The following is a 15,257-nucleotide window of genomic DNA, read 5'->3' as shown; positions in this document are numbered from 1 at the left end:
CAACGCCATTGGGCACATCCAAAACTCGAGCAAATTATTAGATCAAGTTGGCCTCAAATCTGCATTCTTGATTATTACTATTTGATGGTCGAGTATCGATCTTTTTCAATCATTACAGAAACAGCTAGGAACAGCTATCATTGTTACTGGGGTTGTTATCAACCTCATTCCATTTTCTCTAATTTTTTTATTCCAACGTTTTGAGCTGAAAACAATAGTAAAGTATTTGGTAAGGTATCTGTAATATCATCATGTAACGTAAACAGGAAGGCTGCTTAAAGGAAAAGATTGATCAGTTTGCTTCCAACCTAACGAATTGCTGGTGTATGAAAATGCAGATGCTATTATGCATAGATGTGTCAATGAAATTATTTTTACAACATTTATCAATGCAATCTTTGGCAAATAGCTCTTGTTGGCTTACCGTTAGCCCTCTTGGTTTCAGTGTTTTCCACATCGGTTCCTCGTTTGATAAGCCAGCAAGGTCAGAATCAGAAAGTGGAACCTCGATTTCACCAATCAGCCTATCTTTGCTTGCTCTTTCGTGGCCGTACATGCGAATTCTGAGAGTTGATTGGCTAAGAGAGCCATGATCGACGTTGTGAAAAGAGAATGTCTCATTGAATACTGGGTTCGAGGCTGGTCTCACTTTTGTTTTAAAGCGCAAGCGTTTGAGAGGCAGCAGCACGAGGCGAACTTGGACTGTTGATGCTCCTCCTCTTGCCCTTGAAGGAATTTCTGCCGCACGGATAACTGTCACATTTAATTTCGATGTCGTAGCGAAATAGTGGATTTCAAGTAAAAGCTTCCCAGCTTGAGACATGAAGTCTTGTTCATCAGGACCACTTATTCGGATATCAATTGGCTCACCTGTTGCCGAGATGATCTTACGTGTTGGCTGTGGAGAAAGCTCGCTTTCAGATGCAGTATGGTGGCCGTATCCATAATTTGAAGCACTGTCACCAAGCGCAAGTTCGCCGTCAGATCGACTGTTAATGTCATAGCTACTTCTTCTACTACTTCTGCGGCTGAGCTCCTTCGAAGACATTCTTCCCAAGTACTCATCATCCGTAGTGGCAAATTCTGTTTCCTCGGGGTAGAATTCCTGTGTAAGTTCCATGTAGCCATTCTTTTGTGGGGTCTTTTGTGTCTCCTCTGTTCCTATATCGAACTTGCAACACATGTCTCTCTTCAGCAGTTGGTAGACGATGCATAATATGACTATACAACCAACCAGAACACAAAGGAATACGATGGCTGGCACGGGAACTAAAAAGAACAGAAGAAACAAGATATAAATAATTAATTATGAAGAAATCGAGGAATATTGTAGAGGGAGTTGCAAAGCTCAATGCCCCCAAAATATAGGATATTTATTTTGTGAAAGTGTTTGAAAATATTTATTATTTATTATGAATTCAACATTAGAAATTAAAGGCCGAAACACCATTCCCGGTTACACACGTGACAATTGTGGCCACGCCCTTTAGAAATGTTCACACGTATAAACTGTATCTAGCTTTGTCTTCATATATTCAATCAATTCTCCATAATAATTTAGAATAATTCTCAGAGAGGCATTTTGATATCAAATTCATCTATCAACATGAAGCTCTTACAGAAACAAACAGGGATGGCGCCACCGGGGGTGCTTGGGGGGCAGGAGCCCCCCCAAAAATTCATTGAGCCCCCAATTTTTAACAATGTCGGCGCTTTCATAACTTCCACTTCGTGATTTTTTTCATTGTTTGATTCTTTTTCAATTCTTTTCATTTTTTGAACTAGAATTACCACAGCGGAAATGGTGTTTTATTAGATCTTTGTTGGTGGTTCACTCACTGTCGGCACTCTGACATTACAGCCCCCCAGCATTTCTTTTCTGGCGCCATCCCTGGAGACAAAGCCAATATGTCAATGCCTTGTTGGAACAATTTGCATTTGTATTAGTATCAAGTGCATTTTCTAGTTGGAGATTCTCTACTGTACTCTCATATCAATTTTTAAAAAGAAAGAAATTGTCAATAAAGCGCTTTACTGGTAACTGAACGAATGGGTGTACTAATGGATAACTGAAGATAACTTTCCGTATAAATAGGTTTGAGAAATCTTCTTTTGGGTGTCATAATTTTTTAAATTGAAACTTTCTACGTTCTTTTCAAATAAAAGATTTGTCAGAGATAAGAAAACCTCTCACCGGATGAATGTTTACCCTATTTGTCCTTGTCTTTTGAATAAAAGTTTCTTAGAAATGGAATTTCTATGCTCATATGGTATATGGTAGAATCAGCTAGTTTTGGTCTTTATGCTTTGTCAAGAGATAAGAATAGTTCAAGCACAAGAATTAATTCCGCGGATACACACTTTTCAAGCTATGCATTCATGTCATTCATGGGCTACAGCCGTGAATCCGTTTGATTTTCTGGACTATGATTGTGGTATGGATTTAACTATTTCAAATTTAAATCCGATGCTTTCAGACATTGGGTATTGAGTTGAAGAAAATCATTCACAGACATCTATTTCAGTCCCTTTCCAGAGTAAAGCCGGATCCGTTACACAATAATCAAGTTCCTTGTTAACTTAGACTTTGTTCTAGGGATTTTCTCCGAGAAGAATCCTGTAAACGCGCCAGCAATTGTTTACTTTGGTTAAGTAAGACAACAATACTTTAAGAACTTGATCTCATATTTTGACAGAAAAAGATTAATAGCAAAGGTGAAGTAAGTGTGTAAGCAGGTGTTGTTCAGTTTCTGCAAGTAGAACGGATGCCATTGTTTAAATACAATAGACATATCAAAGATTTTTATGCATCCTCGCAATAAAAATGTGTTGCACAACAAATAAGGAATAAAAACTCAATACTGGTAGTCTGATGTCTTAAATATAGGTTAAATGTGTAGATAGCAAATTTATCATGTTCCTTAACATTACTCTGGTAATATTGTTATCCTTTTTTGCAAAATAAGCTTGAGATTCTCTGTTTAGTGAAATTCGATTACATCGCCATTTTCAGCATACCTCTTTACCACGATGAAAAGTTCCAGGACATCTATATCGTCAGCAAAAATTTCCTAGTTAACTTTTTTGCGCACTGCATTTCTCAACAAAAGCATTACTTTAGAGAAAAAGATATCATACAGTTTTGCAAGACAGTATCTCACAAAATTAACTTGCAAATACTTTTGAAAAATTTTGCAGATGATGCTAAGATTTCTTTGGTTGTCAGTTGTTCAGTCTACTAGAAGCTTCATGTCGTGCCATTAAAAAAGATGCAAGATCGTTAAAATACATGCTGCTCTGTTGGACATCTTTGGTATATCAGGCTAAAGAAGCCAACAAGTTTCTTAAGTTTCAATATTTGAATTCTATATTGCCTTACATGTTTCATTTCTACAGGTGCCCGCCTCTTTGCCAATTTTTATTCGATACTCGCCACAAATACATACAGATTAAAATTTTTATTGAGAAAATAACATGCTTTATTACAAAATGAATAACTATTTAAGATAACTTTCTCCTAAAGCTATTGCAAAAGGGAAACATTCTGGCCTCCAATGAGCCTTCATTAGCCTTTTGAAGATTTTTGAATATTTTTAGATCTTCATAGAGGGTGAGAAAAACATAAGCGCCAAGTTTGTTTACTTACTGAAAAGAAATTCTTTGTATGTTTGCTAAACCAACAAGATTCTTTCAGTTTGAGCATGTTTCACATTCAAAAGTAAACATCATCTTTGGTAAACAATCTTTCTTGTATATTGCATGTTTTCTGGATTTAGCGATGTTTGTTTGCAGAAGTAAAACATAAATTATTTTTTGAATGAAGCAGCAGAACCCCTTGATCCTTTCATCTACAAAAGCTTTCCGTCTTTTAGCGCCAAAGATTTAACCTGCCTTTGCATGGCCTAAATATTTCAGGTTTTTCTGATAACAACAACGAAAGGCTAGAATTTTTCATAGCTTTCGTTTTAATAAACATTCAGGTAGGAAATTCGACTAAAGTTCTTAATCAGACTAAAATTAAATCAATTTTTAGATGTTTTGCCTTCAACATTTTTAGCTTCAATATCTTACTAAATTATTACTTAAAACTTGTACATGATGAAACTTTAAAAATACTCGTATATCAATGAAAATATAGTTAACTGTCAAACTCTTTAGACATTATCTGTCTATTGTAAAACTATAAGCTCTCTTAGAAGAAAAGATCTGTCAAACCTAGATAAAAAGACCTTTGAATTTCATGTCAACAGATTTTCATATTAAACCTATATTTAAATAACAAGATTAAACACACGCTATTTAATTTATACTTTAATCAACCTAAGATATCCAAAATCAGCAAAAATATTAGCACCTGAATGAAAATCTGTTCATTATTTGGAAGCCAAGGAATGTGTTAGAACATTTAGCAAAACGACTTTCTTTTGAATTGGCAAGGCCTATTTTGATGCAAATAAACTATTTAAATTCCAGCTTTTCCTTCTGAATTCTCAATCGTACTCGTCTGCGATTACGAGAACATGCACTGTTTTAAATAAGTCATTTGATTGCAGAGACTAGCGTTTTTAGCCTTTCTTACTTTGAAATTGATAATAGTATAGGCAGTACAAATGTGGAAGAATGTTGAAGCTTTCAAAGTTGCATCTCCATAAAATAAGTATTCAAGCTACCTGTTGATTCTCTAAACACTTGCTTCTTCCATCAAAGGAAGTAATCGTTTAGGGACACGATGACACTCAAGTAGAACGAATCTTTATCGTTGCCAATAATGATTTAGTGCCTTTTCCCTACGTGTTACAATCAACTGGATAAACAGCAACGAAACGTAGTCCTAACTAGAACAGCAACGAAAAGGATCTAGACACACTTACAAGAGGCCATTGCATGAGGAACGTAGATTTCGGTCTTCTTTGCACTGACTGTGATTTACTATACGCAGGATGGTTGGAAATAGTGCATAATTGTATTCTTCAGTCCTTGAGGAAACACCAAAAGGCCTAACGTAACCTTTTACCGACTACTATTGAAGCAAGATTAGTGATTGGAAGAGCCAACCAACATGCAGGCCATCGTATCAACATAATCATTATAAATATCAGCCTCAAAGACACCTGTCTACATTTTTCCAGAGCAGGCCATCAACAAACCAGCCTCACCGTAAAAATTTCTTTTGATTATCAGTTACATATTAGAATAGTTTGGTCAGAAAAAAAGCTCTATAAATCTATACAATATTGTCTTAGAGCAATGAAAACCAGGAAGATTATTAAAAAGATAAAATTGAATTGGCCTAAAAGTTTGCTATGTTTATTTCGACAGAATATGAGCGCGTGCGCTCTGCTCCAGGCGCAGATGTTTTTACAGCAGGTTTTTTGCAGGGAGAAAGAATATGATGCAGACATTATGGCTGCACACTCATTGTCGTGCTGATGTAGCTTACTTTGCTGCAGATGTGTTTAAATACTTCCTTTCAAGAGATGTTTGTTACAATTCCTTCATCCAACGCACTCTTAGACATTACTTGAGAGCTTTGATATGAACAGTGCAAATTTAGGAAAACAATTTTCTTCTTAAGGGAACCCAACTAATTCTCTTCTTGCATATTTTATTATTTTTGACGCTGAACTTAGCATGACGCTCGATGCTGCAAAAAAAGAATTTATCCATTATCTCTAGCTAAGAAAGACGTTAAACTGCATTTAAAGTTTCATATCATATTGCAGTTTTACGAAGACAGGTTATTATTCTATACAAACGAGCAATCTGCATGCAGGCTGGTTATATTGAAACCAATGTCTTATCGCATATTATCATTGGCTTTGTAAAAAAATCTCTTGTTTTTAAACAAACTAGTACTTTTTGCTTGTGTCAAGGTATTAGGCCGGTCGCTAGGGTCTTCGATGGCAGACTACTGATCAAGCAGAAACTGAAAGGATGCGTTTATATTAGCTGAAGAAATTCGAACAAAATGCATACATATTGAATGAGAAACAATAGTGTATTGTAATGGCTAATATGAGCCAATCAGAGCATTGTGTATTCCTAGGATTTATTTACACGTGATATGGGTTTGCTTTGATTCACATTAAAAGCTGTTGAAAGTTCAATACATTCCCTGTCCTTTTGGGATGCGTTGAGAGCAGATAACTAACAAATACTGCCCTAATGTTTGAGATTATTGTGTTGAAAATGGCTGAAGCAATCCTAAAGACAAGGCGAGAGGCTGAATTGGTCCTCTGGGTATAAGAGGCTTTAAAAAGTCAAGACAAACAGAGGAGGGATGCAGTGTAAAAGTAGAGAAACTAGAGAAGAAAGAATCTCTCCCCGATTTTCTGTTTGATTTGCCCCTTTGCTGTTCGATTAAGTTATTTAAGCAAACATTGTAAAACGTAGCAAAACGTGATAGAACCGAGGATAGTTCTGACAACATTCTCAATGAGTTTTCAACCGAGACTCGTCCTATTACAGGTTTTTGCTACCTCCAAGCATTGAGGAAGATGCTGCCAAAAACACTTAAGATGCATATAAACCTTTTTTCAGGAGGTAAACAACCAGACTGCCTTTTTATATACCACAGAATTAGCAACGTGGATTCGACACTATCTGTCAACATTGCAAAAAACCTTTTCTTGCGCACAATTCAAAACAAACAATCTTTAAATTTTTTGAGTTTTTAGAAATTTATTTTAACGACGAAGTAATGCGTTTGTCATTTTGCATTTTGGACTACACAAACAATCAGGTGATATAAATGTATAACATCTTAAAATAATAATTGCACGAGTCTTTTGTATAGAGTTGTCTTATTCAGCATAATCAAATTGAAGATTCTTATGTCACAGTCTTTTAAGGACGGTACCTTACTGCATTATATAATTTTTATCACAGCAGCTTTCCTCGCTAAAAATTCTAACATGGCATCGAGAACAGTTATCCCTTATATTTATTACCAAGTTTTATAGTACTTTCTTTCCATACATAAAAGCAAAAAATAATTCGAGTGTGTTGGGAGGGGGTGGTTGGGTGTAGCATAAACTCATCAAAATCTTTATCCAGAACAAAGAACAAATCGTGCGCGAGAGCCAGTGCCAATTTCCGTCGAGAGTTGATTCCATTTGAGTACATTATTATCTGCACCATATTTCTGCTCACATAAACTGTGTGCAACCAAACTCGTGCCAATGCTCAGATGTATGTGTCACTTTTATCGTGATATCTCGAAGAAGCCTGATCTAGTGAGGAAATCCATGCCTTATATTCGATTTGTGGAGTGGCTCAGACTATTGTTATATCTAGAAGGATCGTAATGTTGCAGCTGTTTTTCTACAAACTTGGACGTAAAGCAGATTGTCTGAGACGCTGGCTTTGCATTCAAATGAAATGCTTTATATTTCATGGCTGAAAATGTTTAGTCTTCTAGCAAGATATTTGTTTTATTTGTATAAGGATAGACAAAGCAAATGGAATTTCTTGTTCCTGAAGCCAAAAGGAAAGCTTGTTTTAAAGGAGTATAAGAAATAGCAATGAAGAAATTTGTTCATAAAGAAGATAGGTGTAGCCTCAAGTAAATATATATCTCCCGTTACCGTCACAGACAGATAATTTCACAACAATTTATGGTTAAATGCAATGGCAAATGGAACTCAGCAGAAATCGCATTGTTATTATAAACTAGGAAATAAATGGAATTTGAAGTAATAAATTTTTTTGCTTCTGTAAACTTTTCTGAATGCCACGACCGTTTGGTATTGTACCTTGTTATTTATTTATGATAATAATACATGGTGCTAAAACTGCAGAGTAAAAACAGCGTAGATAAATGAAATTATTTTGAGTAATAGCGGGTTTGTCTTGTTACAAATAAACGCAATTAGCCTAATTGGTATAAATTATCTGGGTAGGCCTATAGTTGAATTTATAGTAATGGAACAGCAGAATTCATGTTTTGAATATGTCTTAGCCATGCAACACTTCCCTCATATTTCATTTTCTAAGGGAATTTACACGTGGTGTCGTTTGAGAATAGTTCATAATATATTTAGGCTCAACATTAAAAACTCTTTTTTTAGGACACCATAAAGTTATTATATAGTTATGAAAGAAGCGTGTTCTAAAGATGGAATTTTAAGGCAGCTCTAAATGTACCCATCAGTGTAAGCGAGTACACTATTCAGCTGTTTCTAATATGTCCAGGACTTTTCTACTGTTTCTGTGACATTTAAGGAAACTTTGAAGCCAATTATAGGTAGGTAGCATTTGTAGGTAGGTACAACAGCAAATGCTACATGAAAAACGCCTCATCTACATCAGCAAGTAGAATAGGAGTTTGTATGCTAAAACCGCCCCAGCCTTATAGCAGAAAATGATTTTAATGTTCATCATGACTCACAATGTGTTTTGTGTAGACTTCATGAGAAGTCTCTCTTGAATAATTTAAAACTTTGTGACCGCGATTTGGTATAAAGACCTTAGTACAAAAGAGAAATATGGAAGCTCATTGCCTGTTCGATACTTGATATGAGATGAACTTATGATAATAAAATGATGAAATGTTTAAAAACTTTATGAAATTTTGTATATCATATAACAAGTCCTATTTTCTAAAATAATTTTTTTGCGATTAGGGCCTTGTTAGTTTATCAAAAGCAGAAATTTACTTCGGGAATCAAACATGGAATCAGTTTTCACGGAATCCGAAAGGGTAGTCGAACTGACAAATATCCCAGAGATAAGGCGATGTCATTGCAATATCGAAAGATGGAAGTCAGAAAAGCAAGCTCCTGATGTAGTGTTTTATCACTGCAGACACATCGAAGAGCCGCTCCCACTAATTATCCCTATTCAACGAGCTAGCAATAACGTAGGCCTGAAAGCATTTGTAGCTATTCAACAGAAGCAATCGGTAACGTTTACTAAAATAAATCACATTTACTTCAAGGATATCGTTGCCATAAGAAAAATCACCAAGAACTCTAGCAAAAAGAAATACACTGGGCGAGATTTCCAAGATTGGGAATGCAACGTTATTAATGAAATATATCTTTGGCAATGACTGAATTTCTGAATCATAGCGCTGCCGATGCCTTGTCTTTTACTGTTTAAGTATCAAGTAAGTTCCTCATACCTGCGGGAGAAGCAGCTTGAGCAGTTATCTGTGTTGAAGTTTGCATCCTCTATTTCACTAAAGCCCAGGTGCCCTTGTTTCCTGTTATTTCCGTTCGTGTATTGAATTCGATCAGATTCATTATCAATATCAGAATACTCCGCATCAAAACGCAACAGAAACTAAGCTTTGAACTTGATAGAATCTTCCATGCTAGTAAATTAACTCTAAAAGTATGTTCAGGCAAGTAGATTATCTGTTATTGAAGCCTTCAGCGAAATATGTGTAGAGAAGGGCATTGTTGTGGGTGCTGATTATCGACTCTACCGCAGCACAAATTCTTGCACAGCAGATGTTGGAATGAGGGCGGCTTTATTACTCATAGCATGCACCTGCTCATATATACAGCTTCCAATACAATTGACTGATTGACTTTCTTAAGTTGTGAAAAATAATCCGAGAGTGCCACAAAATCAGCATACTTCACATTCACAGCCGTTTCAAAGAACAGAACGTTTACTCTAATTCATAACACACAGAGAGTTACAGCAGTTTTTGTGTTCAAGATGAATTAAAAAGGTTCCTTAGATGGTTGTGAGACTATGAACGTACTTCAGTGCAGTAAGAATGCGTGCTTTAACCTTGATGAGTCGTGCCAATGCTTATCTTCCCTAATCATTCAACCTCTTTTAACAAACGATGGATTTACAATCTTTCGCAAACTGCCTTCCACATATAGTGACACTACTGAAAGTCTCCAGCTTTTTTACATATGGATTCTGGTTACAAAATGATGTTCTGCCCAAGATATATCATTGCAAAAGGCTCCTATTCTGTCTTGAAGACACAGTGAGATAACACTATAGGGATTGTTAAAACCGTTTGTCCCGTCAGGCGTGAAATTTTGACATCAAAAGGTGCTGATCATCTCAAATGTAACTCGCAATGAAATATTTTTCTTTTACAAACTGACTTCATACAAGTTGAAACATTTGTTGTTTAATCTCAATTGTATGATATTACTTTTATACATTTGAAAGATATGATTCTATTGTTCTATTACTGCAATGTAAAATGTCAGACACTAGAATGAAATGATCAAAGCTCAAGTATCTGCAATAAAAATGCTTTCCCATCATCTAAACATTATACCCAAACAGGCACCAATGTTCAAGCACTAGAAAAGCCTTTATCTGACAAAGTAGTTTCGAGACCTCATACACATTAATTAATTGTATTTGGTAGATTTTCACCAATTTTAATTAGAGTAAACTTCAAAACAACTTATGTAGCCTCTTTGTGCGGATGGTTATCATTGAAGAAACAAGCTGCAGTAGCATAGCTAAGCAGCTTTCAAAGAGAAGTGCTATATTCTTATAGCAGTTGTCAGCAGGCGTTATAAACAGGCGCCTGGTAACGACCGATGTAAACACAACAACTGGGTGGAAGGTAACAACCAATATAATCATATAATTTTGACGTCATCGTGTATACGAAAAATCAACAAGGCCCATCCCCGACCCGCATATTTAGGTTTGACAGAAAACATTTTGGATTTGATGGATGGAGATCCGTTATATCTTCAGCTATTCTTTCTTTGATTACTGAGATCATACACAATTCATAAAACTGAGCCTAACTTGAAATTGTATCTATATTGATAATGAAAACTAGACACCTTAAACAGCTGCTCTGTTCCGCCAAAATGAAATCAAATTTTGCTACAATTTCAATTTAAGTGGTCTATGTGCGCATATAACAGCTATTTACCATTTTGCTTTTCAATGGTAATTAATAGCGTTTAAATCAGAAGTTTTTCTATTCAGGAAATAAATTTTCAGAGAGAAAACTTCTTCAAATTAGTTAAAAGACACTGACAGTAAAAGTGGAGCAGAAAAAGCGGCATTGAATATGCCAGTAATACTTTGTTTCTCTGTTATTGTGCATTTGATACTCGGTGTTTTTCCTAACTTTTGTCATAAAAGCAACATCGTAAAATTATCAATTTCTGCATATGGTCATGATTAGCAAATACTAAATACACTTTTATAATTTTTTAATCGCCCCATTGGATGTTCTAGATTGCCCCGATGATCCCACTAAAGTTACAACTTGAAACTGGTCTCCGTTAATTTAGCAACTGTTGAAGTCATTCCATCATTTCTTTATTTAGTTGAAAATGAGACGAGCTCCTCTCAAAACGTTCAAATCAGTTAGCATGAAAATATGGTATAGTCGTTAATCTATGTCGTAGATATAACTTTAAATACTCAACATAGCCTAGTCAAGTTTGTACATCATTGGAATGTCGATTACCAAACTTGATTGTTATTTTTAATGAGCCTCGTGTTTTTGTTCTGTCCTGGTGCTAAGCTGCACCTTCCAACGGTTGTCTCATTTCGGGTTGCTTCGTTTGTGTGTACGAAAAAAATTATGACAGAAATATTTTTTTTTAGTCTATTTATTAGTCTAATAATTTGATTTTAACAGCCTATGCCAGTAATATAGCAACTTCACTGAATTTAACAAACCTTTGAAGGTTGAAGCTCAGAATTACAAAAGTTATCATAATCTTGCAAGTTTCAATCATTGGCTGTTGCAAGGCAACTCCTTTTAAACCCGATGCTGATGCATCAAATTCTCCGGTCTGATTTCAACTTCTAATGACATAAAAGCAGTGAAAAATAAGCCCTATTACAGAGATTGCTCTACTTTTACAAATTGTTTGTCTATCCCAAATTTGCTCTAAGTCCTTTGCAACTACTCTTGATAAAGTCAGAAGATTTCAGGAACAGCCAATAACGTATTCTTGATTGATACTTATTCTCCACTTCACCCTAGGTAACCTACCAATTGAAGGGAGAGACTAATCTTATGCCTGTATTTCTATGAGCAATGATAGTGAACGACAAGAAGCAAAAACTCGTGATATAATCCGGGACTTAGCAAGGAAGTTTTCTAGCCACGTATGTCAATAATCACACAGAGCAAGAGCCCCGCAAGCTTTTTACTTATTTCCCTTGCTAATTTTTTGAAAAAAGGAGACATAAAAAATTGGGCTTTGAATGTCATAAATCACGCATTCAGATAACATGAATGAATGGATATAAAGAATGAGCCTACTCGCCTCTACAAAAAACTTCAAACTGAAGTAGCGGCAACTTCATTACGAGACTGCTGTATGAAGCTCAAGATTTATTGGAGAAAACTTTTTGAAATGCTGAGGCCCAAATCATGAACTGAACCACCACGCGCTTGTTAAAAATACTTATAACATCCAAGCAGCTACAGTCAATTCTCGATCTATTTTCAATTCACCTCTATCCCCCAAAACAATGCCTAAATTGCCATCATAGTTGCACAATTACATGTTTCGTTTATCCTATCGAAAAAAGACTTTGAAGGGTTTAAAAATTGAAAAAGTTATAGATGCCTGGCCCATAGCAATTAGGGAATGGCAAAGTTACTTTTGTAAAGAAAAAACTGATGAAAGAATTTTTGTTGTTTAATGTTGAGATTTTGATTTAACTGATTAGTGCTTATTTGTCAGTGAACAAGTACTATACACAGGTTATGTTGTTTAAAAATCGATCGATTATAATAAATTCTCACTTGGCCACACCCTTAATTTTCTGGCTACTCCCACCAAGACCCCTCGAGTTCTTTGTGGCATGTTGAAAATTCGGAGCCAGTCCGCCACTTTACAGAGAATAATACAATATTGTCTGAAAGGGGAGAGGGGAAGAGCGACAATGCCGTTGGTGTTCCAAGAGTTATGCAGGCATTGTTGTTGCTGCGAAGCGATCGCAGAGCGAAGAATATGTATTCTTAATCCAGGAACTTTTTATCCGCTGGCAACGCCTAGATGTCAGAATACCCATCTGCCGTGAAAATTTGAATTTTGGGCTGTTCTTCAGCTTGATACGTTTGACAATAATCCCCATAAAACTGAATTATTTGGTGGGTACCAACAAAAACACATTTCTAATTCGATTTCTATTTCTAATGCCGCATGTTGAAAGCCACAAAAAATACAAATAAAACGACAATTTTGCACAGAAAATATTCAACATTTTATTAAAACAATCTCAAAATTGCAAATAGCGAAGCAAGAAACAAAGTAAAAGATAACAGAAAATTGAAATTGAAAGCAAGTTGGAGCTTTTGTAACAAACAAAGCCAATTTTGATTACACTATTACTCTAAAGATTTAGCCAAAATGTAGCCTTTTTGTATATTTTGTTTGGCTGGCCGAATTTGGCCGTCACGCGTAAAATATTTGGCTGCCAACCATCCCAAGCATCTGGCAACCCTGATCTTCAATCCTAAATAATAAGTCCTTGGCTTATTGCATGCACCGCAAGACACCACTAAACTGAAGACTTTGGAGAAACGTTTAATTTTTAGCCTAAAAACTCTTTATCCTAATGGTTAAACATTTTATATTCCTTCAATAATTTACTTTTCTATCTATTTCCTACTCTTTCTTACTTTCCTCCTATTCCCCTATTCTATTTTATCGGTTGCATCGCATCTCGCATTCTTTTCTACAATTTATCGAATCTCGCCTTCTCTTTGCTCGGCTCGTTTCTTTCTAGCCACCTGATAACGAGTACATGCTCGAAACGCCGTGTCTCTATCAATCAAACTATTATACTTTCATTCTGGTACTCAATTAATTTGCTAACTACATTTTCGTTATTTTGGATGAAGTACCACACGCAACGTACATATTTAAAACAATCAATAGCCTAACTGTAAAAACAATGAAGGCTAATTGGGCTTGAGGGGCGATTGCCCTTTATTGAAAGAAAAGCCTGATTCGGGTAATTTGTTTTTTTCTTCGTAAGTTTGATGAATATGGGCTTTTAGCGGATGGGAACCACATACGTAGTCTTATATGTTTTGGTTGTCACATATTATTCATACTGCATTCTATGGAGTTCTCTTTAGACGGATTTTGTCACTGTGACACAAGCTGCTATTCAGGGACCACAGATCATATTATTGATTCAAGGGGTGGGTGGTGGCTAATGCTGAAATTGATCCAGGATGCCAGGAAAATGCCTAGTACTCGTTTCCTGGATATGATGACAGATGTACATAGAGTATCACTAGCAAGATATGGAAGCTCAGTTGGAGTCTTCCTCGTTTGTCAAAGTTGTTGGATGCAGGGAAAAGCGAAAGGTTAGGACAGAAGTGTCAGCGTTGTTGTAAAGAATACGTTTTTGGGTTATCATGCAATGAATTCCTCTTTTCTCTGGCACAAGAAAATTCGAAGCCTGGATGAAATAAATACAGATAGCTGCACAATCTGAACAACCTTTCTCAAATTTAGGATGTAAAAGAACATAAAAGTGTTTACATATCGAGACAGCGTTTTGCGTTATCTGCGGCTAGCCTGGAAATTTATGGTGGGAAACGCCAAGAAGCATTCAGAATTGCTTCTTCGGCGAATTGATAATTGCGTTGCGGCAAAGCGGTGAATTTTCTTATTTTTCTGACGATTTAAGTTTGTCTTACATTGTTGCAGACAGTCATGCTTCCTTGTTGGTAAAAAACAATAGCCCGAGGAAGGGAGTTTGGAAAATCTTCCTTTGGTGGAGTCAATTATTGCTTATTATCTTTCCATCGCTTTTCGGAGATTTCGTGATAACTGATACACAGTAGATGTAGAAGATTGTTCACAACATCAATTAATTAAATACACTAGTCTTCATTAAATACAACTTGAATGTACAAGAAGTTGAAAGATTGAGATAAATATAAAGCAAAAATCTACTAAAGCCCTGGCCAAAAGAATACATCAGCATTAAAGGGCCTCTCCAGCCAAGAAAATATTTTATTTTATTGACTAAAAAGTTAGCATCTGGTGCATGTATTATGGCAAAGAACTTGTTTTTGCAAAATTCAAATTAGCCTAGAAGTTATAAGGCTTCAAAGTTTCACCTTTCGGAGAAAACAACGACAAAAGCCGAATCAGTTTGGTGACATTCTGACGTCACAGTGTGCGGCTCTCGTTCGCCATTTCGTATTTCTTCCACCGAATCGTGAAGGAGTCATGGTCACGAGTTGATAACTGCATCTAAATCTACAGCAGGAGCTTTTTAGGATCGAAAAATATTAAATGTTTACAATCATTCAAAGTTTGCGG

At 35.9% G+C, this 15,257-nt stretch overlaps 1 protein-coding gene across 4 annotated transcripts in view; it reads right to left on the bottom strand.

The window, feature by feature from the left end:
* LOC135690424 (synaptotagmin-14) overlaps positions 1-15,257 on the bottom strand; it is a 34,155-nt gene that overhangs the window by 7,526 nt on the left and 11,372 nt on the right. Inside the window, exons 1-2 of one of the 4 annotated variants that reach the window (XM_065208002.2) lie at positions 9,125-9,485; positions 425-1,269 (exon numbers count right to left, since the gene is read on the bottom strand). In XM_065208002.2, the coding sequence (XP_065064074.1) occupies positions 425-1,269; positions 9,125-9,170 (891 nt within the window). In that variant the 5' untranslated portion in view covers positions 9,171-9,485. Of the gene's footprint in view, positions 1-424; positions 1,270-4,871; positions 6,477-9,124; positions 9,486-15,257 lie in introns of those variants that run through there. The other 3 variants (XM_065207988.2, XM_065208009.2, XM_065207993.2) reach the window with 3 other exon arrangements.

This window comes from Rhopilema esculentum, chromosome 10, assembly GCF_057945365.1.
Source record: "Rhopilema esculentum isolate cy_ngs chromosome 10, ASM5794536v1, whole genome shotgun sequence".
NCBI lineage: Eukaryota > Metazoa > Cnidaria > Scyphozoa > Rhizostomeae > Rhizostomatidae > Rhopilema > Rhopilema esculentum.
This window is presented reverse-complemented; position numbering and strand designations above follow the sequence as displayed.